This window comes from Anguilla rostrata, chromosome 9 (assembly GCF_018555375.3).
Source record: "Anguilla rostrata isolate EN2019 chromosome 9, ASM1855537v3, whole genome shotgun sequence".
In the NCBI taxonomy this organism is placed as follows: Eukaryota; Metazoa; Chordata; class Actinopteri; order Anguilliformes; family Anguillidae; genus Anguilla; species Anguilla rostrata.
Genome location: NC_057941.1, coordinates 8,661,260 through 8,682,812, shown reverse-complemented (window position 1 = coordinate 8,682,812; position 21,553 = coordinate 8,661,260). Strand labels below are relative to the sequence as shown.

The 21,553-nt window shown below is 46.7% G+C and overlaps 1 protein-coding gene across 2 annotated transcripts in view; it reads right to left on the bottom strand.

Annotated features, from left to right (window-relative positions):
* Positions 1–295: 295 nt before the first annotated feature.
* uvrag (UV radiation resistance associated gene) overlaps positions 296–21,553 on the bottom strand; it is an 82,689-nt gene continuing 61,431 nt past the window's right edge. For both annotated transcript variants that reach the window (XM_064350117.1, XM_064350118.1), the window contains exons 14-15: positions 8,100–8,191; positions 296–1,149 (exon numbers count right to left, since the gene is read on the bottom strand). In XM_064350117.1, coding sequence (XP_064206187.1) covers positions 480–1,149; positions 8,100–8,191 — 762 coding nt within the window. In that variant the 3' untranslated portion in view covers positions 296–479. The remainder of the gene's footprint in view (positions 1,150–8,099; positions 8,192–21,553) is intronic.

Below are 21,553 nucleotides of genomic sequence, written 5' to 3'. Positions count from 1 at the left end.
TGCTGGCGGGCTGCGTGCCCCGCCCCGTTTCTCTGCTGCAGGCTCCGGGGCAAAGAGGGCAGTTCTCCTGGGTGGGGAGTAAAGGGGGGGTGGTGGGTGGTGTGGGGGTTTGGGGGGCCCCCCCTCCGTGCGGCGCGCTCCGTTCTGCGTCATCTGTGATCGTTTTCCAGACTGCTGCAAGCTGTTAAGGTGCCCAAGCATGCTGAGGGCCTAGTGCTGTGAAAAGCCGGTTACTAAGCATTCATTCTCACCTGGTAACGCCAACGCACCCGGAAATAAGGCCCGGAATCAGATCAACCTCAAACATCCTTTATTTCATTTTCAAGGATTATAGAAATGCTTGGAGAAGTGCAAATTGGTCATTATACCAGATATTTCCTATATTTTCTTTTTGTAGTCTCCATGTTGCTAGGGGAAATAACAAGCCCCCCTGTCCCCCTCCCCCTCCCCGCGCCCCACCCCTCCCCTCAGGTCCTGCCTCACTTGTCGGAGTTCTTGCGCGGTCGGCGGAAGCTGGACATGTTCTCGTTTAGTGCATAGATGCGTCGGGAGAACTCCTCGAAGCCGGCCACGTCCAGCTCGCCCAGCACCTGCTCGTCGCACTCCACCGCCACGGCGTGGTCCACGGGGATGCAGGGGTAGTCCTCCAGGGGCCCGCCGCCGCCGAAGCCCGTGGCCTCCGTGCCCATGATCTCCTCGGCCTGCTCCACCGAGCAGCACAGCTCGGCGCCCGCCGCCAGCGCCAGCCCCTCCCCCGGCACCGCCGAGCCGTTCATGGCGCCCGCGCCCTCGCCCTCCGCCTCGTCCCCGTCCGCGTCCGAGGGGGCCAGGCGGTCCGCGTCCTCGCCCGCCGGGGCCTCCTCCGCCTCCAGGCCCTTGGCGAAGTCGATGCCGGCGTCCAGCGAGGAGGACATGTTTTTGGGAGGGTCCGGGGGCGGGGCCAGGGCGATGGGCTGGGCCAGGGCGGCGCCGGCGTGGCCGGGGGAGGGCGCGCTGTACTTCTGCTTGTCGGCCTCGGAGCTGGCTCGCTTGCGCGGGCCCCGGTCCGGGGAGCTGGTCCTGGGCTGGTAGGCGGCCTCAGACGCGCCCGACACGCTGAGCTGAGACTTGGACGGGACCGGCACGGCGCTGGACACCTTGTGCCGATCACTGGAGAGAGAGAGAGAGGGAGAGAGAGGGAGAGGGAGAAGGCTCTGTTCAGTGTGCGCTCTGCACCGAAGGCAAACATCCTCCACCTAACCAGTCTTTTCCAATTCTTTACCAATTTATCCCCCATTTTTAGTCACTGTTCTAATCTGGAATGGGCCGTTGTATTGGTATCTGATGGGTTCCTCCATTAATTCGGGAGGGCACACACAAACGCAACCCTTCGACTGCCAGACAACCGACCTTACCTCGCCCCTACTACACACCGCAGAAGTGACCGAAACATCTAGCTTCGAGTTTACCGGCTTAGTCTGACTTTCAGCCTCTACTAACCGACAACTGCCCACAAATTGCTTTTTGATAGATAGACAGATGGATCGATGGATGGGTGGATGGGTGGATTCCCAACCACTAAGCTTCTCTACCATAGCTCCCCAGTGGTGGAACGAACTCCCAGTCCCTCTATGAACCACTCAGTCATTGCTCATCTTCTGAAGACACATCTCTTCAGACTAACTATCACTACTCTGCAGGTCACTCCCAATTTACAATCGCTCTTATTATTTGTATTCTTCTAATTTCTTCCTGTAGCACTTTCATGTTACCTTCATCCAGCACTTACATTGCACTCATATCGTTATCTTGATGCTGTAGCTCGTTGTCATGCCTCCTAGTTTGACTTTCTGACCTAGCCTATGCTTACTGTGTGAACTGGACTTAATGTGTTCACGGCTATGTTACATAATAACTGTTACATAATGAGTATTGTACCTTATCGGACCAGTGTTTTTGTAGTTGTTCCAAGGACCTTCGGTATGCACTTATTCAACGTCGCTTTGGATAAAAGCGTCTGCCAAATAAATGTAATGTGATGGATGGACGGATGGATAGCTAAATAAATAAAGAAATAAATAAGCCCCCCGTCGTCCTCCCACACCGCTAAGAGAAATGGCCGACCATACTGTGCATTTCCTATCTCCTCTGTTTCCTAGAGGGCTTCTGGAGACCAGCGGTGAGGTCATGCCGTCGCATTCCTCGGCAGTCCGATAAGGGGGCGCACACAGCACTGCCCCCCTACCTCTGAGCACCAGCAAAGCGAGCCAGGCAATAGGCTGCCCAACGGAACCCTTATCCAACCTCGTGTTGTTTCAGCTCTTAAAAACCCGCCACGCCGCGAATGAAGAAAACGTTCATTGCACGAGGCAGCCAGTTCCCGAAGGTCAAATGTTCACGAACAACAAAGGAAAAAAAAAAAAAAAAAAGACCAATAAAACCATTGTTTTTCCTGGCGGGAGCAGCACTGGCTAATGTTGACGCTTCAGGCCCCGAAGAAACACGATCAAAGCAAAGCCAAACGGAAAAGGACAAATCACCTCAGCGTTTCGCTAATTGTTTAGTACTGGTTACGCACAACACAGTGGTGATCGCCTCATCCCCCGCTCTGAACGCACACCGAATTTAACGAGGTCCCGTTTGAAGGCTGCCACAAGGCCCGAATCGGCATTCCTCTGCGCCGTAGAAAACAAAAACAGCAGGACGTTTTGGAGTCAAACTGACCCCAATATCAAGAAACTTTACAACATGTCATTTATAACAAGTGGGTCACAGACTTAAATTGTTATTCAGAAATAATGCGTTCCTCTCGATGTGCGTTGGACTCCACTTATGATCCGAATAAAGCTTGACTCTCCGTAGCCGGTGCCAATGCTAGCACTCCGCGATAATCTGTTCCAGTCCCGCGAAAGCACTGCAAATTGGCCAATCAATATCTACGCAGTTTAGGCAGCGACCCAACAGCTCGGAAAACAAACGCATTCCTCGTACCGTGCTTGCATGTCACAGTTTCTCGGAAACTATGCGCTTCTTGGCTGAAGCGGCATTTGGTACGATATTTTCTCCTAAACTGGTTTCTTTAAACATGTCAAACTAAGTCGTATTAATCAGAAGTGTGGAGATCATGAGGGGGAAACTTCTCTCAAGCCATCACTTTTTTTCACTGATGACATTATTTTTTAACTGCGGCAATTACCATCTCCCAGGCCACGCCCACTTTCCCTCAGGGAAAAGTGTTATTTATAATTTGGCTGCACTGGGCCCGGAGCTCCACGTGCAAGAGGGGGTGCTGGGCAGTCGTTCCACAGGCTTCTAATGCCTGCCATCGAGGCTGGAATCAATATTAGGAGGATGATGAGGATGGGGGAACTTGGTTACTGAAGAAATGCAGTCCTGCTGTGGATAGCTGTGACAGAAGAAACAATAGCCCCTTGTTTCCTTAAATAAAGGAGTATGTTTCACTCGCTGTAATGAGCCAAAAAAACCAACGAGCAATGGTGAGAGAGCAATAAAAATCAGAGATTAATCACGCAGACACGCATAGCCCCCTCAACCTCACATACACACAAGCACACTCGCACAGTCATACCCAAACAAGCCCACACATGCACATGCCAATACACACACACACCCCCCCACATACGTGCGCACACACACACACACACACACACACACCCCCCCACACATACGTGCGCACACACACACACGCGCACACACACATATCCATCCCACACAGGCACAGTCGCATGCACGCACACATACAAATGCGCTCACATACCCATCCCACACATTCCCATTCACGCGCTCGCACACATACGTACAAACGCGCTCGCGTAGTCACACGGGACACACCCCTGTGGGAAGTCGAGCCGAACGTCACAGTCAGGTGAGCTGCAGACAGCGGGTCAGGCGGAGGACACACACGCAGAAGGCTCAGGCCTCTACAGGAGGTGGTCCGCTGGCTGCAGCTCCGGGGTTGTGCGAACAGCTAGCGCATCGGCGGGGGGGGGGAAAGATTTACTGTCGCTCGGGCGCAGTATTTTAGTCACGGTTTTTTAAACTCATTAGGTTTTAGTATTTCTCCGGTTCCCAGCGGACGGCCCGCTTTCAAAGACATCAACGCATAAAAGCTACCTGAAGCCTCTGTCGAAGTCATCAGGCTTTTCTTTGGCAAGGCCGGGCCCTGCTGATAGGTTAATGTCTCCCCAAACAAGCTCGCTTTTTTTTTTTTGGGGTCGGCCCACTTGCCCTCCTCTCGCCGTTGGGTTCCGCTTCCCCATTCCTTATCCTCTGTCCCGTCCGAGAGGGAGCGACAGACAGACACTCTGTTCCGTTTGGAATCAGACGGAAAGGAGCAGGTTCAGTTGCCAACCGGCCAAAACACACAGCGAGAGATTAGATTGGCTTATTAAGAGTTAGCAGGCATGTTTAGTTTCTGATTGAGCACGAGTGTACTGTAGGTGTATCTCTCTACATGGGGAGGGGCTGGTGAAGCCCATGCTCCACAGGGCCAAGACCATCGATGATAACTCAATAAAAGGCAACTCAATAGCACTTCAGCTGCTCGTGGCTGTGGTGCGAGAGAGGCTTCTGGAACACAGTGAGACACCCGAACCCAATTCCAGCCAAAACACTGACCCCGTAACAATGATGTTGTCTGTTTAACTCGTTGCCTGCAGTTTATATTGGAAAAATATGGCGCCCGCTGCCTCTAGCACAAGGGATCTGTGCTTCGGATTGGCCTCTGATCGATCGATAGCACGAGACTTGCGTATATATTCCTCCAGATGTGCATGTGATGCATCTCCGGGCAGTCTGTGGGGACAATCGCATGCACTGTTTAGAGTTTCTTCCTGGCCCTGTCAGGTCTTCGTCTCCATCAAGTGAGTCAGAGCTGGGAGGCGGGAGGAAGGGGCCATCACACGATGAACTTCCTTCATACACCGCCATCACCATTCCTCTTCCAGAGTTTGGGTGGAGGGGGGGGCGAGGGGGGGGGGGTGTTAGGACGTCTGGTTGTTCTATAACAACCCTGACCACTGTGAATGCCAAAACACAAGGTCGTACAGTACTTTGGTGTAAAGATTAGGGGGGGCATTTTCCTGTACAGTCTGTGAGCTATGAGAATTAAATTAGTATGGCCTTTGCAGACTCGAAGGATTTAGAGACTGGAGAAGAACTATATTCTATCCAAGATTAACAACACAGCTGCCTTTTGACAAATTGAATTAAATGAATTTTTACAAAGCACCACAGGACAGTTTGTGAATGAGGCTAATATATACACCGTTCACAAGAGACTAGTCAGCTATTAGCTGGCTGGCAGTTACCCAACTACAGTTTGCAAGCTTGTAATGCGCTCTGGATTTTCATGAACATACAGTACTCTGGTATGAAGGCAGACATTACCAAATGTACTTATTTTAATTTTTAATCAAATAAAACATTGAGTCTGACTCACGTGCATAAAAGCTGGAAACTGCTGGAAAAAAATGACAGAACAGAGGTAGGAAAACTATAGTAAATGACAGGCCGTTGACCAATAAACGATTGCTAATTTGCAGAAGGAACAGGTTCATTGTTACTTCTAGTTCATGATTGGTCTTGAAAAGGCAATGCGAGTGTAAGATGAGCACTCGTTCAGTGAGACCTCAAGACCTGGGAGTTCCTAAACATGGGGGACATGACTGGCCGCAGTCCCAAACAGAGGAAATTCGACTCAGGGATTCACTGATTATTGGAGGGGACAAATCAGCCATTTTTCAGTATTGTGTGGGACACTTCCCCTCTCAAAGGTGCTTCGTCACGCCCAGGCCAATAAAGGACGCAAGACAGACGGCTTATTGGATTAGAGCATTCCGCGTTCTTTAATAAAGTTTTCCTTAAACTCAGCAGTGAGCCGCTGCCGGGACTCGCGGCCCCGCTAAAAATGTCCCTCTGCGCTTTCCGTACGCGAGGCGGGGCGGAGGGCTTCGCTCCCCAGCGAACGAGGAGGGAGATTTACCGCCGTTATCGCCGCGCTCACATCAGGACCGCGCAATCTCCAAAGCCGGCTCCCAGGGGGGGTGGGGGGGGGGGGAGAGGGGTGGGGCCGGCCCAGCCAGGACAAGCAGGCCTGTGTCTAATCAGGGGATCTGTCCCGCGCGCGGGAACAGGGGGCGTTCGGACCTGTGAAGCGCTGCCAGGGCCTGCTCCCAGGCGGGGCGCCCGCACAGGAACACGCTTTTAATTCGTTTATTTCCAGCTCCGCCGGCCTCGCCGCGGCGACCCTGCTGACGGCAAGCGAGCGGTGGGGCAGGGTGGGGCGGGGCGCCGGGTCAGGCGTTGGTCACCCGCCACTTCCTATAGACGTTCGGGACGCCCTTTTTGCTGACGCGGCGGTATCGCCGATCTCTTCATCATCACAGCTGACACAGCCGCGACAAATTAAGCCATTAGAGAGCCCCAATTTGTCTTCCTCTCCCCCCAGCAGCCCCACTCCGGGTTTCCGAGGCCCGGCGGCCATGGCCGGCTAACGTTCTGAGAGTAAACACAGGAGATCCTGCTCCGGGTTAACACGCCGCGCCCCCATACATAACTTACATATGCATTCGCAGCATTCGCGTATCTGAGCGAATAATCTGAGCCAAATTCCCCTATTCCCAGCATGCACTGCTTTCTTGGAAATGAGAAAGGGGTCCAACTGATCTCCCAACACGGTGAATGCGCACCACATTGTGGGTAGGACTCCTGCGAGGGGGGGGAGGGGGGAAGGGGGGGGGGGTGGAGGTAAATGGGTCCCTGGATATGCCATACATCCCAGTACAGGGGAAACGGATCTCAGCCTCTCTCCGCCTGTCTGAGGGTTAACTCCCCACAGCTGCTAAGCCGCATTTTTATACACCCATATTTCATATTTTTGGCCCTCAGTCTGAAATAGGATCTGAATTTAGGCTTCTTCCAAGAGTGGACTGGAAGTGATATTATTAAAAAAAAAAAAAAAAAAAAAAAACTGGAGTCCTTTACAAAGGAGGATAAAATATATGCATTTCCTCGATATTTCAATACGCCGGTGAGATCAAGTGCTGTTCTGCCGTGCTGTAGCCTTGCACTGTTGTACCGCACAGCAGAGAGTCCCAAAATTGAAGTCAGCTCTGCATTGTTTTCTAACAGGAGTGCAGGGATTGAATGTCCTTTGCTGGTTTACACAGGCCTATGAAGTGATACGCTTTCTCAAGAGAAGATGCTGAACAAGTACGCGGGATAGAGCCGCTGCACTAACATTACATCGCGAATACACTGGAACAACGGAAAAGGCCACCTAAAATTGAATCTTCACGGCTCTTTGTGATAAAACCTTGAAAACAAAATCAGCTAAAAATGGCCCCGAAGGCTCAGTCTGTGGAAACAGGGCTGTAGCGGAACCATGGAAATGCACACTTCCATCTCGCAAGACCGAAGGTCACAGGCTTCATATGGTTTATCTTAAATGCAAGATATTTCTGAACAGGAAGAGCTTTCAGGATTCAACTGCTTTACACGGCTTTGTCACAGTGAAATATTATATTATCTAATAACCGTCAGAATACATGTCTCGTGTCAGTTTGCCCTGAGAGATTTTTCTTTTTTTCAAAATGATCATTCATGCATAGTGATCCAAGAGGTTGAAATTGGGCCTCTTGTCCATGTTCCAACTGAAATCATGGAGCTCTGAAGAATAAATGAACCCATCACTACATTTCACATGCTGATCCACCCTGCACTATAGGTTCCTTTTTAAACCACATTTTAATCCTGTCAGTACACTTTCCCCCAAGCTTGGAATGTCCAGTCATGTGCCACCCTGTGGGGCTGCCAGCCAGTGTTGGCACAGATCGGAATGTGATGCCAGATCATAGGGTACATCATGCGCTGAGGGACAGAGTTTTAGCAGGAAGTGTCATCAGGTCCAGCAGTGATCTACCTACAGGGGCGGGTTAGAGAGTCAGAGGGACATTCATTCTGACATCACATCAAGCGGAGATGGTGGAACAGCCCAGCTGCTCCTTAGATACACGACATCCCTTGTGACAACAAGGCCCCCCTGAGGTAGCAACAGTCTCACCGACAGGACGACAGTCTCACCAACAGGACGTACTCACCAGCGGACCAGCAGCCCATGCTCCAGGAAGTTCTTCAGGTTTGGTAGTGTCTGCTGTAGGAAAGGCGTGGAGAGGCCATGCTGGTATCTCAGCTGGAAGAAGAAGAAGAAGAAGAAGAACGACCATTACAGCCTGCCTTGCACCACACGGTTACTTATGCTGGAAATGCACAAAAAAACTGAGTATGTGACATCTGAGGTGATCTGATGCATTGACTCCATCTACTTCCACAGCGCTTGCATGGCTTGTGAAAAGCACAGTATGTTACAGGGATGGAAATACTCCTAACGCAGAAATGTTCAAGCCCTTTCTGATTTAATAAGTCTGCTGACCCAAGCTGCTATGCATTGGAAGTCTTAAATGGAAAAAATACCCAACATGTTTCACAAATTTATGGCAACTGACCAATTCCAGGACATTCGGAAAAGTCTTTCTACATCCCCTTAGATACCGAATGTAGGAATCTGTCAACTACCGACTAAACTGCCAAGACTAAGCACAACAGTGCCTTTAGTTTGTGCTAGATTACTGACATCTGATTTTAAGGATAATAAACAATGGTGATTGGCCCAATCTGACACACTGGACATCCCTCTTCCCTGAAACGGTGGAACTAGCAGCGATGACGGGGAAAGGTGTGCTGAAAGGAAGAGGAGCAAAGTGACGGCACACATCTGGACCGAATTTCTGCAAGGTGAGCGAGGGAGAAAAGGAAGAGAAATCAGCCAGAAAAACGCTGAGCTCCCACACTCTGCTTTCTTTCTGCAAAGCTTCCCTGCAGGCCCTGGCTGCCATTGCTTCTGTGGGTTCCCTTTTTCGTCCTTCTTGTCTGGTTTTAAGCCCGTTCCACACAGTATGTGATAGATTAACAAAAAATGGAAACATGAAAGAGTAAAGAGGTGTCAACGTGGGCTGAGAGTAGTGGTAAAGGTGCAGATCACAACAGCCTTGTCATTTCTACAACTGTTTAAAAACATTGAGCGGATTGTTAATCTCGCCCCCAATGTGATCTTTTACTCTTCTCTGGAACAACGTGAAAAGTTTCTCATTTTTTAGTCATAAAGTTGTAAACATCAAAATTCAGGTCTTGCTCTCAATGCAACATACAATGGCCACTCCTTAAATCAGTGCTGTGCTCAGATCCGTAAACCCCATATATACACAAGAGCTCGTAGAAATAATGAAGCACACTAAATCAACGTTCTCTCCTTTACATACAGTACATCCTAGACTGCTAAAGGAGGTGATTAGCACGGTTTTTCCAGACTTTGAGGCTATTACCAATATCTCTTTGGTCACAGGTGCAGTTAGCTCATATTTTAAATGCATCCCGGTTGCAGCCTCTTCTCAAGAGGCCAAGCCTGGATCCAAATAATTTGAACAATTACCATCCTAACTTCACCAAACTTCAATTTCCTTCTAAGGTTCTAGAGAAGGTTTTAGCTAATCAACTTATAGGTTTTATGAGCTCCAAAAATCTCTATGACATATTCCAGTCAGGTTTTATATCCACCATAGCACCGAACAGCTTCACTTAAGGTGACTAAAGACCTCATCATAAATGCAGATTTGGGAAAGAGCTCAATTCCGGTATTACTTCACCTTAGTACTGCCTTTGGCACGGTAGCACAATGCTATTTTAATTGATAGCCTTAGAGACAGCGTTGGTGTTGTAGACATTATTTTATCTTGGTTTGAGTCAGATCTGATACACAGTTCTGTGAGTTCATTGGTGACTGTTCATCTAGTTTTGTCTAATTTGATATGTTCCCCAGGGATCCATCTTGGGCCACACCTTGTTCTCAATTTATATGCTGCCCCTAGGATAGATTACTACATTATTTTTGTTGTATAAAAAATACAAAAATATGGTGCAAACCCTGCACTGGACACTGAATATAGAGAAATAAGGGAGCTGGCATCACAGTTTACTTCAGTAAATGTGTAAATCTTCTCCAGCTGCAATTTTGTCATGGCTGTGAACACTCCCTAATACCAGACTGGCAATGTGCCTCATGCCAGTGACAGAAAGAAGCATAAATAACATAAAGGATGTTTGAATCTGGGTTCATTCTCACTGAAACCACGACCGGTTTATTCTGTTGGAGCTGGAGCCGGATCTTGAACTCCCTACAAGTTGTTCCATCTTCCCCTACACTGGACCTCAGGCTTCTTTCCAAATCCAGGATCATCTCTTTTCTTTTTTCTCCCTATTCTTTAAAAAAAGGCATTGGACGCAGCTGACGGGAACAGCTCCAAGCTCAGTTGGTGATGAAATATCCAAGCTTTACAAGAATAACACTGAGATTCATTCATGGATTACAATAAAGGCTGTCCCAACCAGATGAGTGTGGTGATGTCCACATGTGGATGAAGGGAGGAAAAAACTGCACTGGTGAGCCAAGAGCAATATTTTTGTTTATAAATCAGCATGTGCATACCTCTTAAGTTTATCAAAGGGCATCTTCAGCTAGTCACAAATACTTCCAACTTTCACCTTTCCATCATCATGTAATTTTTTTTTTTTCAAACATAAAATTAGTGTTCTGCTCCAAAGATGGAAATTTTTGAAGGCTAAATCTAAGGAAATATTTGGTCCAAAGTACAGATAACAGTGACACATGCATGCATTATTTTAAACTAAATGCTGTAACTCATAAATAATAGAACTTTAAATTAATTGGGGGGCATCAACCAGGCTGGACAGAAACAGATTGTTTTATGACCGCTCAAACAAACGCAAGCTCAGATATACAAAGCATCCTTGCGCTGTCCGCAAACATAGACAGTGCCATTACACAATCCAACTGTCAAAATTACTTTGCATCTTTAAGTTTACAGGTATGAAAAATCGAAACATCTCTTGATAGAGACGAGAAGGTTGGCTTGGACGATTAATAACTGGCTTGCGGAAACAGCGAGCCTTTCGGCAAAATGGGGACAAAGTCAGGGCAGATCGACCGAGGCGGGGAGCGTTTTGATTGGTCGTACTCCGTCTGTTTGACTCAGAGATAACTGCCGGTTGGCTCTACTAGCCTCACGGTCCATTCAGAACCACAGAAACGCTCGTATTTCATCGCAGTTTGACGACTGTCGTTCTCCTAAAGGCCGCACGCTGGAACCCTGCCAGGCGCATAGTAACGAAACCCGATAGGGGAGGACGGAGATGACATCACAGGATCTCACAGTCCAGTCTATTGTCAGCCTTTTTTTTTTGTTGAATGAGGGAACTCTCTAGTGGAGTGCATGCGTACATTGGGGGTGGGGGTAGGGGAGGGGAGGGGACGGGGGGGGCGGGGCCAGCACCTCAGTGCTGCGACTGGGCCCTGCTCACTGTGTTCCAGCGCAGCCAATGTTCTCCAACAGTGTCACAGTCTCTGCCAGCACAACCTCCCCCCCCCACCCCCCACCCGCCACGTTCACAGCGGGTTTCCTGTCAGTCCGGCCTCCCTGCAGACTCCAGACATCGGCCTGGCCGCCTCACTGCAGGCTGCACGGGAGCGGGAGCGTGGTCAGCGTCCGTCCCTCCCCAGCCCTGGAGCAGATGCACTGCGCTTTAAATGAAGGCCCAAAAGGCCTGCACTGCAGCCATCGCTCGCCGAGCCGACCCCGATCCATACTCACGCAGCAGTGTCTTCAGATGATCGAAATAAAGCCCGTCCTCAAACTGCCTGCTCTTCAGAGTGCAAACTGCTCATGGCGTTTGACTTGAAGAAAAGCGGTTGATGAAAAACTTCTGCTCTTTGCATTTTACACGTTGCACTTTTTCTTCTTCCGAGAGACAATGTGTGAAGGATTACGACACATAAAACGTGTAGCCTACATAAAAAAAAGAGAAAAATAACGTGCTCATGAAATGCGGAATGTGTTGGAGCGATCCTGAGAACGAGACAACTTTGTCTCGGGAGTGATTGAAACAAAGGCGCAGTGGGAGGATCTGACATGGTGAGGCTTTGCATTATTGCTTGGGAACATCACAGCAACTCAGCATACCACACAACATTTCACAAGAATTCACGGGAAAACTCAACAAAACCTCAAGGAATATGCACACAAATGCATTAGAAAGCTAAAGAGCCCTATAAACAAAATGGCAATTCCGAATGGAAAAAATGTATAACGTTCTGAGCCGCCAATGATGCAGGTTCCCATTATAACAGTCACCCACCAGCCATTCAAATCTCTCCTCTGGAAGCCCCGCCTCCCCCAGTCAGGGCTGGACGGTGCTTTGTACAGCCTGACAAGATCATGGTGAGAAATTCCCCAGGCCCATTGAGGGCAGCTGTAAAATGAGAGGCCTGCTTGGGGCCGCACCTACCGGGCCCTTTTTTTTTTAACGCGGGGCTCGACACAATCCGGGGGGGGGGCCCGTAACAGATACAAGATTCACCTCCACGGCAACCTTTTGTGTCCGCCCCCGTCTCCCATTCAGCCGTGCCCGCTCAGGCACTTCAGGGCCCTTTCAGCCCGGGAAAGACAAGAGCCGTAATGGCGCCGGCGGTGTCCATTCTGTGGCACGGAGGACCCGCCCAATCCGTCCGCGCCGGATGCGTTCGCCGCGCCCCGACAGCTGCCGGGCGGCGTGAAAAGCAGGTGTGCGTGGCAACAACCGGGGGGCGAACCGGCCAAAAAAACAAAACAAAAACAACAAACAAGCAACCGCACGCCAGTTGAGAGCATTCAACAGGTCCTTTATTTACTCAGCCACTGTAGCAATTTCCCCCACACAGTCAAAACTCCATGTACCATTTCACATCACACGCGGAGTATAATTCATCCCATAATTGCCGATGATACGTCTCTTTACAGTTCATTAAGGATTCATTATGCTGTTTCCAGGCGCACGGCAAGTTCTATCTGACGTTCCACAGGAGAGTTCCTATAATGGAGCAGTCGGGCTGAACGTGAGGTCATCCGGAGTGTTTTGTCAGCAGGAAAATCACAATGATACATATCACGGGGAACGGGGGTATCGGAATCGCTTGACGGCTCGGTGAAGTGACTAGCGCGAGGGACAAAAAAGAAGAGGAAATCTGTAATACAATAGCTTTTCATCACGGGGCTACTTTCAACATGCAGAATGTTAAACAAACCACATTCTAATCCAGAATTCCTGGGGAAATCTGACCCAGGAGTCAGTAATTACTACAGTAATTTACAATCAGCGAGACAATCCCAGCAGCGACGCTTCAACAGAGCGCCATGCCCTCGTCCATTACACGCTCACATACGTGTGACCTGCGCACATGCCCAGACCCGCATTCAAAGGTGGGTTCACCGACCTAGAGGAAAGTAATCAGCGGGTCTCCAATGGCCCTGAACATCGTTCCGAGGCTTCAGAGAGATCTGTGCAGGTGTGGACATCTGACCTTCCCGAATCCCTCCCAAAATCACTACACACACTCACTGGGCGTCTCTGTGCAGCGGTCAATGGAGTCGCTGTCACACCTGGCCACACACCGACTCCGAGTAGTGCAGGATTAGCTTTGGTTTCACCCTCTGTGCGCTCTGGTTGCCTGCAGCTGGCCAGAATCAAAGACCTACTTGGGTTTATATCATTCCCACCATTGCCTCTGTGCGGTACGCTTAAGAGTGAGCAAGCGTCGTTAGAAATGTAAGGGAAAACTTACGGTGCCACACGGACACTGTAAATGAATTACTTTTGCTCGTTTCCTACCTTTTGTTGTACGAAACATGGTATTTTGGATATTCCCTTATTAGGCAAATTAAACAGAAATAATGCAGGATTGGGTTCTCTCATTGCGAATCAAGCGTGGCTGTTCTGAATGATGGCAGCAGGCAGCAGCAGGCAGCGTCAGGCACAATCAATCAATCAATCAATCAATCAATCAATCAATCAATACTTTTATTGTCCCCAGAGAGAAATTTGCTTTGCAGGCAGGTATACAAAAGTTAAAACAACACAGACCACATTTTACGCGATAGCCATAAATGTACAGACACTTAACAGACATGAGATTAAAAAACGAGCAGGAAACACTTGACCATGAAGTCAATAATCTGGGCATAACCAATTATCGATATTTGTCAATACATAGCATTATACAGCGCATGTCCTGTCGCTGTTTTAGTCACACTGTCTTTCGCCCAGCTTCAAACTTGGAATGGAGAATCAAGATGACAGCCTGTCTAGAGCAAGAATAGAGACCCCAACTCTTACCTCCTCTCATCTAGCTACATTATTCAATGAAACTTAGTGCTCGTCATTAAAAGTACAGTAATCAGTGCAGTAATCTTACACGCCTGTAAAAGTGTTTTTAGCAGACAGTAAAATGAAAAGAAATGTATAATGAAGTGGTAACTAAAAGAATCCAGATTGAGATAATGATGATGAGTTTAGGACCTTTATTAAGTCCACCTGCAATACACTCTGCTCTTAGAATCTCAGATAGGGTTACGCTACTCTTACTTAAATAGCGCTGTGACATGGGTCCTCACCAAAAAGAAAAAAAACCACAACAAGAGGAAAAAAGCTTTAGATGGAGCAGAGGCTTTGGTGGTATCTCACCCATTGTCATAATATGCCAAGCTAGTAGGGTCGTGGCCTCAGAACACAAAGTAGCCGTTTCAGCTGGGGCAGAAAGTTGAAAGCAGACCACTCAAACCAAGGAGGAATGCACACACTTCCTGAATATCTGAGGAAGCCGTTCTGAGTAGGAATTACCCAAGGAGAAGGCTAATCCCCTGCAAAATATTTACACAGTTATGGATGGATATTCAGATCGATCAATACGGCTTTAAAAATAGTTACATTCAAAGTTTCCTTTGGCAATTTACAGCATTGCCTTCCTGTCAAACTCGTGCTAACCACAGCCACTTCGCAGGAACTCATGCTATTCGTCAATAGCCCTCTGGATGGAATGGTATCTTAATTAAGCATGAAAAGCCGTTGCAGTCGTAGCCAAGGTGATGCTAGTGAGCCGTGCTCTGCGAAGGCTTCAGGCCAAGTGCGCAGGGGGCGCACGTTCATTTAATTACAGCATTTCTCTTTCGTTCTCACACGGACTCGTCCCACTCATCTTAACGCCATCTGCGGTCTTACGAAGCTATATTACACCTCCTCCTCAGAGACGGATTAGAAATTGCTCCGCTACGTACAACCCCAAAGCATGCACTGCTATTTGGGCTCAGAACAGAGCCTTCAACAAAACATTTAAATGTGCATGCACACTGTGATCTTTGCGCAGTTTGGAAACCACCGCAGAGGTAAAAGCTGATTACAGACGTCAGCTCAAAATCAGAGCACATGCTGTATAGGGGTTTACATAAATAGTTTTGAGGGAAGCATTCAGTTCTGGTACAGCTGATTTGTTATTACAAGCTCGCCTTGATCAGCTGAATATCTTTCAGCTGACCAGAAACATACACAATCACAAGCCCAGTTCACATAAACAAAACAGACAAATATTTTCATTTGCTGAATGGTTTAATTTGACGTTTAACAGAACGGCAGGAGCCAGGTTAGGACTACTTCAGAGGATGAAGCATTTTTTCTGTGCCTGTTCTGCAGCCGGGATCATTTGCTCTTGCTAGATTAAGCCAGCTACTTAACAACATACACAAGACTCAGGTAAGCGTTTATACAGCTATGGTAATCAGTGCTCTCCTGACATCTTTGCTAATCTGGACAGGTTCTAAGCATTATTAGAAATAAAGTTTATTTTCGGATAGATAGCTATCCTTTCTAAGACGTCTGGTAGTCATTAAAAAAAATGCCTGCCCTTACCAGAATAAGAAACTTATGTCAAATTCATAAGGCTAGTGGTCTCGCTGCAAGATGACGTGCACGGACTGAAGCAATGAACTGTGCAAAGCAGCATAATTGATTACAAATACATACGCATCAGATATATGAAGAAAGCAAATCTCAAAAATAGACAAGAGTGAGATGCCTTTACAAACAAAGTTTTTTTTTCTGAATTTAGGTGTGACAGTCCTGCCGTTGCTCTTGTTGACTCCGCTTGTATTTTGGCTCTGTGATGATGAACATGTCACAGGTGCACCTCATTTGGCCCGGAATGCCAGATGCGATCAGACTCTAACTCGAACCACCTTGATTGGATTACGTGTTGTTACACTTAGTTGAGTACGAGATCGTATTGCTGCAAACGCAGTCAACATATTTACATAATTACAGGACAGCAATGAGAGGAAAGGAGGAAATTTAATTATAAGACCACAAGAGGCCCAGCCGAATTATAAGACCAACTGAATGGAGAGCCATTTGTTAGCCTACGCTTCAGTTATGTATTTTGTACACAGGAATATAATATTTTTCTTCCAAATTTGGAATTTCCAAGAGCAAACTGCAAACTCACCCCACTGCTATGTCATCCTTCATCAAATCAGAAGGTTATTCTGAAGTAATGAACAACACCATTCTGTTACTCAATCACGTACACTATATGATCAAAAGTGTCTGGACAGCCCTTGGTCAGGGGCTGTTTTTCATGGTTTAGGGAACGGTCCCTTAGTTCCACTGAACACAAATCTTAATGCTACAGCATACAATTATATTCTGCTTCCCCAACAGTTTAGGGAAGGCCCTTTCCAGTTTCAGCATGACAATGACCCTGGGCACACAGTGATGTCCATATATAAATGTTATTATTATTTTTTTTTTTAGAATGATGTGGAAGCACTTGGATGGCTTGCACAGAGCCCTGACTTTGACCCCATCCAACACGTTTGGGATCAATAGGAAAGCCAACTGAAAGCCAAGCTTAACCATCCAATCAGTGCCCGACCTCACTAATGCTCTTCTGGCTGAATGGAAGCAAGCCTAGCCAAAGGGTTGGTACTTCTGTTCCTAAAAGCAAATGGGTCCAAATTGACTTTCACTGAACAGAGAGGAAGCTTGAACACCTGCAAAGGGGTCCCTTAAAGTATACGCCTTACTTTCCAGACATGGACATTCTTAAAGAATGGTGTAGAAGGAATTAAATCTGACTAAGGCCGGTGCTGCATGGGTTCTTCTCAATTAAACGTGAGAGCTAATAATGACCCTAAACCTGCACTGGTTTAAGGTTGTTTTCCCAGCCTGGAAAAATACATTAATGGAGGAAATAATTACACAGAAAAACAAAAAAACTTAAACCTAGCTGTAACTTTCTGTCCGGTGGCACTGCCAAACACAACTTCTAACACAGTGTTTTATTCTTTAATCAAAGTCACAATCGCTTTATTATTAGGAATAAAATAATGTTCTATTTCACCACCAGGTTTTTTTTATTTTTTTTTAGTCGGACAGTGTTTCTGCAAAGGCCTTTACACACATACTGACCAGTACGGCTGCAGGTGGAAACTATCCAAATTTTCATAGCTCCTTTATGGCCTCTGAACAGGTTAAGTGCATTACAGAGTAAATTAGATATAATAAAAAAATTAAATACCCAGAATATTTTACAAAGCATTAGGTCTTCTCGGGTACAGTAAGGCTTTGTGGCCAGGTTTGGCAGTGTATCTTTAGGTATACATATTGAGTATAATCCTCATAACAGGTGAAAGCATGCCAGCAGTTACAATCTGGTATTCTCCATGACTACCAAAGTAAGTAAAATAGCCAAGAAAATGTAAAACCTAACTTGTGTAACTGCCAAAACCGATGACATAATGGACATAACCCCCAACTTCACGGTGGGGGCTGGGGGGGTGGTTGTGGGAAGGGGTTGTTTGGGTGGGGTGCGGGATTCATAAACGGCTTGACAGTTGGCTACCCTACAGACTGTGCCACAAGTCTCGCCACGCACTATTATTCTAATATTTGGCTACGAATTAATAATCTTGACTTTTCACTGACCGTCAGTTTGTGAAAAATTTGCAACATATTACTATTCAACCACTCAACAGTCAATAAAAAAATGCACAAAAATATAGTGTTATTATTGTTATAAAGAAAAACCTAAAGAAAATATCTGATAAATCATTTTAAATTATTATTACACAAAAACAACCTGTTTCATACCCAGGCTTAAAGAAGCAGTAGTAGGGTCTGATTATTTGATTGTGACCTTGAGTGAAATGTGTATCGTTGCTAATAAGGCTCAGCTCTACAGTCCAGTAGGTCTAGAGCCGCTGGTCTTTGTACACGAGCTCCAAACACCTGAGAAATGCTTTTCCGTGAAGCTTTGATCATTTCGCGACCCCGTCACCAGAGCCTGGCCAACAGTATCAAACGGCCCGTGATTACCTGCTCGTGAATTTAGGTCAGCATCTAATCACCGGAGAAACAAAAGCCCTTTCACTTCGTCCCGCTACAAACCAACGCCACAGAGGAGGGGTACGCATGTGTGCATGTGCGCCAGGGGGCACGGGGGAGGGGCTGAGGCATATTAAGCATTAGCAGACCCCTCTACCCCATAAGCCGACTTTCAGATAAGCCCACTCCTAAGCTCGAGTATCATAAAGCTCAGAGATTGCGGTCTGCTCTTGGAACGGCAGAAACAAAGTCCATATTATGCTTTGGAAAGAATAACAGGGCACCAGAAGTTTTCAGATCAGGAATAAAGAGGTGAGGCGTAAAGAGAACTCCACACCTGCGGTTTTGATTGGACAAGCAAAAATTCAAAACTTCAGTTCCCCAAGTGCGAGTATGCACAGTGGCTACCATCCAACTTGTGCCACTGTTCAGAAAGCGTCCATAGTACAAACTGGCAAGCGTAATCTTTATGGCTGTTGATGGCTATACGCAGGTGCATATAAAGAAAACACAAGACCTTCAAGAAAAGTTTACCGAACAAATATAGACTCTACCGTTATACTGAAAGCACAGATCACTTGGATTTAACAGAGTCAAGTGCTTGAAATTAATGCCATTGCGGCTTTACTTTTCTGGTGGAATTCAACCCAAAAAAAAGAAAAGAAATTCATTCCGCTGTCAGTGCTGGAGGGACAAACGTTACAGGAGCTCTATTAAGCAAGGTTTTCTCCTCCAAAGCTGCTGACCAGCAACAGGAAGCCTCTGATTTTACCAATGAAAGAACAAATGATTTGAGAGGGACAGAGAGTGACAGATTCTGAGAGAGGGCAACAGAGAATGAGAAGGGAAAGTGAGAGGAAAAGCAAAGGGGAGGGGGGGGGGGGGAAGAGACAGAGAGAGAGAGAGAAAGGATGGATTTGGGGGCCAAATTCCTGAGTACCCCGAGGCTCGGCCACAAAAGCGGCCCCAGCTCATTAAAGGCAGCACCGAGAGCTTGTTACCGCGGCGACGGCGGGGAAGCACTGCCACTCCCGCGCTCTCCAAGAATCCCTCATTTCACAAAAACCTGCAAATTGAAAACATACTTCCATCGACGGAGAAAGACAAACATGCCACGGCAAAAAAGAAAAGGAAAAAGAAAAAGAAAAATAGTTTGGCACAAAGCACAATTATGTGCTTTGTGAAGGAGCAGGCCCGGCCGAGAAACAGTGTTACACACACGACACTGTCGGGCAACGGAGCGCAGGAAAAACTTTTTATCTTCTTCGCTCAACTCTGTTTCACGAATGCGGAGAACCCGCATGTCAGGCGGCAAGCCTGGCGCCCCGTTTACTTTGAAGGCCCCGGAACGTTCTCTGGTTTGTTTGGCATTGCTCTGGTTACAGCGCGGTCACATTTGGTGTGCGAGACTTTCTCAAAGGGACGACAGACGGGCCCCTGCTTCAACTCAGCGCCAGCCCTACGCAGACAAACAAAAAGATTTTTCACAACGGATTAACGATAAGGACCGGTGCTTATCTACGAACCATTATTTACAGAATTACAAACGGCAAAATACCTCATTTGTTCGAGGCTAATCTCAGATATACAAAATATCATATTCATCTTAATAGAAAAGCAGTGTTTTCAGGGCCAAACTTGTACTTTGCGTTTAACGCTTTATTAGTTTTTCCCCCAAGTTCCTAAGGGTTCTCACAACACGCTGCAACTTTAGCCCACTTGAAACAACACTCAAAACCTAAACCAGAACGCCTTACTTATCACGTAACAGGAACCTTTTTCTCTCCTTCATTGCCAATTTGTTTCATGTCTCCACAAATAAAGTAGAAGAAAGCGTGGAGAAAACTTTAACAACAAAAAAATATGTTGGCTAAAAGGAGAGGAGGGGGGGAAGAAAGAAATCTTTCCGAGCTGTCGACACCAGCCCTTCCAGTGAAGCGTTTTTTCAAAAAACATCTGATAGCCAGAGTTTCAGCACTGTGCAAAGTGTGGATACCACACTTCCATACAGAACAAGAAAGCAGACGCTTTGTAGTATAGATGCCTGCCAACATTGAAGAAAGAGCTCACCTCATTGGCTTGCTCGAGTGGGAATCTGATTACCCATAATTCCTTTGGGAAAAAGAGGACAAGTGAGGTGCTGCCCCTCTGTGGCAGAGCACTTACTGGGGGCATCACAGAGATCACCACGAAGGAAAATATATCCTTCATCAACCCCCAGCCCAGAAAACAAGCAGGACTGCAATTCAGAGGATTAGGACCCCTCTAACTTACTTCATTCCAGGCCTCAAATTGCAGTGGCCACTGATAAAGCTTCTGGCCTGGACTTCAGTGAGGAAAAGAGAATAATCCATTGGAGAGTAATCGCACACATTTTTTCCAGTTGTTTGTGGTGGCCAAAATGTACAGCATGTCCCATTACTAGCAATATTCAGAACCATAAACTGAATCCTCATGGAAAACAAGGGGCTGTTAGCAACTGGCTTGAGAGCTTGTCGATTATTGTACAGAATGCAATCTAGACTTCATAGTATAACACAGCTCTGGGGGAAAAAATGAAAAGACCACCCCATGTTTTTTGAAGGGGAATCTGGGTTACTCCATTGATTGTTAAACCTTTTTCTAAGTTAAGACACTGCAGTTTTTATTATTTATAGGTATAAACTTGTTTAGTTTGCATTATTATTATATAATGTGTAACAACACAATGCATTTTTTGTATTTTGTTTCCATTCTATGCAAATACATGTTCTGAATGACAATATTTTTGTTTGGAATTAATATCAAATTTGGTCAATAGTTCACAAAGTTAGATTTTACACAGACACATACCATAAACTGAAATTTTGACTCTCAAATTTGGTCTCGGTTTGGTCTAAAAAACATTTCCGGAGCTGTATTTATACTGCAAAATGTGTTTTTAGGTGCTTAACTTTTTTTTCCAACATAGCCTTAATTCTTTAAGATGTATGATCCAACCTAGTTTGAATATAATTTTTTAAAAATATTTAACTATCATTAAATTAACTGTATACTTGAGAGAGAGAGAAATAATGAGCTAACTGCATGTTTAAACATGCAGAAATGGTAATCAGAGTAAAAGGATGACCACATATCAAGAGCACACCAGATCTAAGTGAACTATCTTGATTGATGCAATGGGGCAAACAAGCCCTTCATCTCACACAACCATCCCTTATCTCTGCATGGAGTACCCTTGGAAACCAAACCGTGG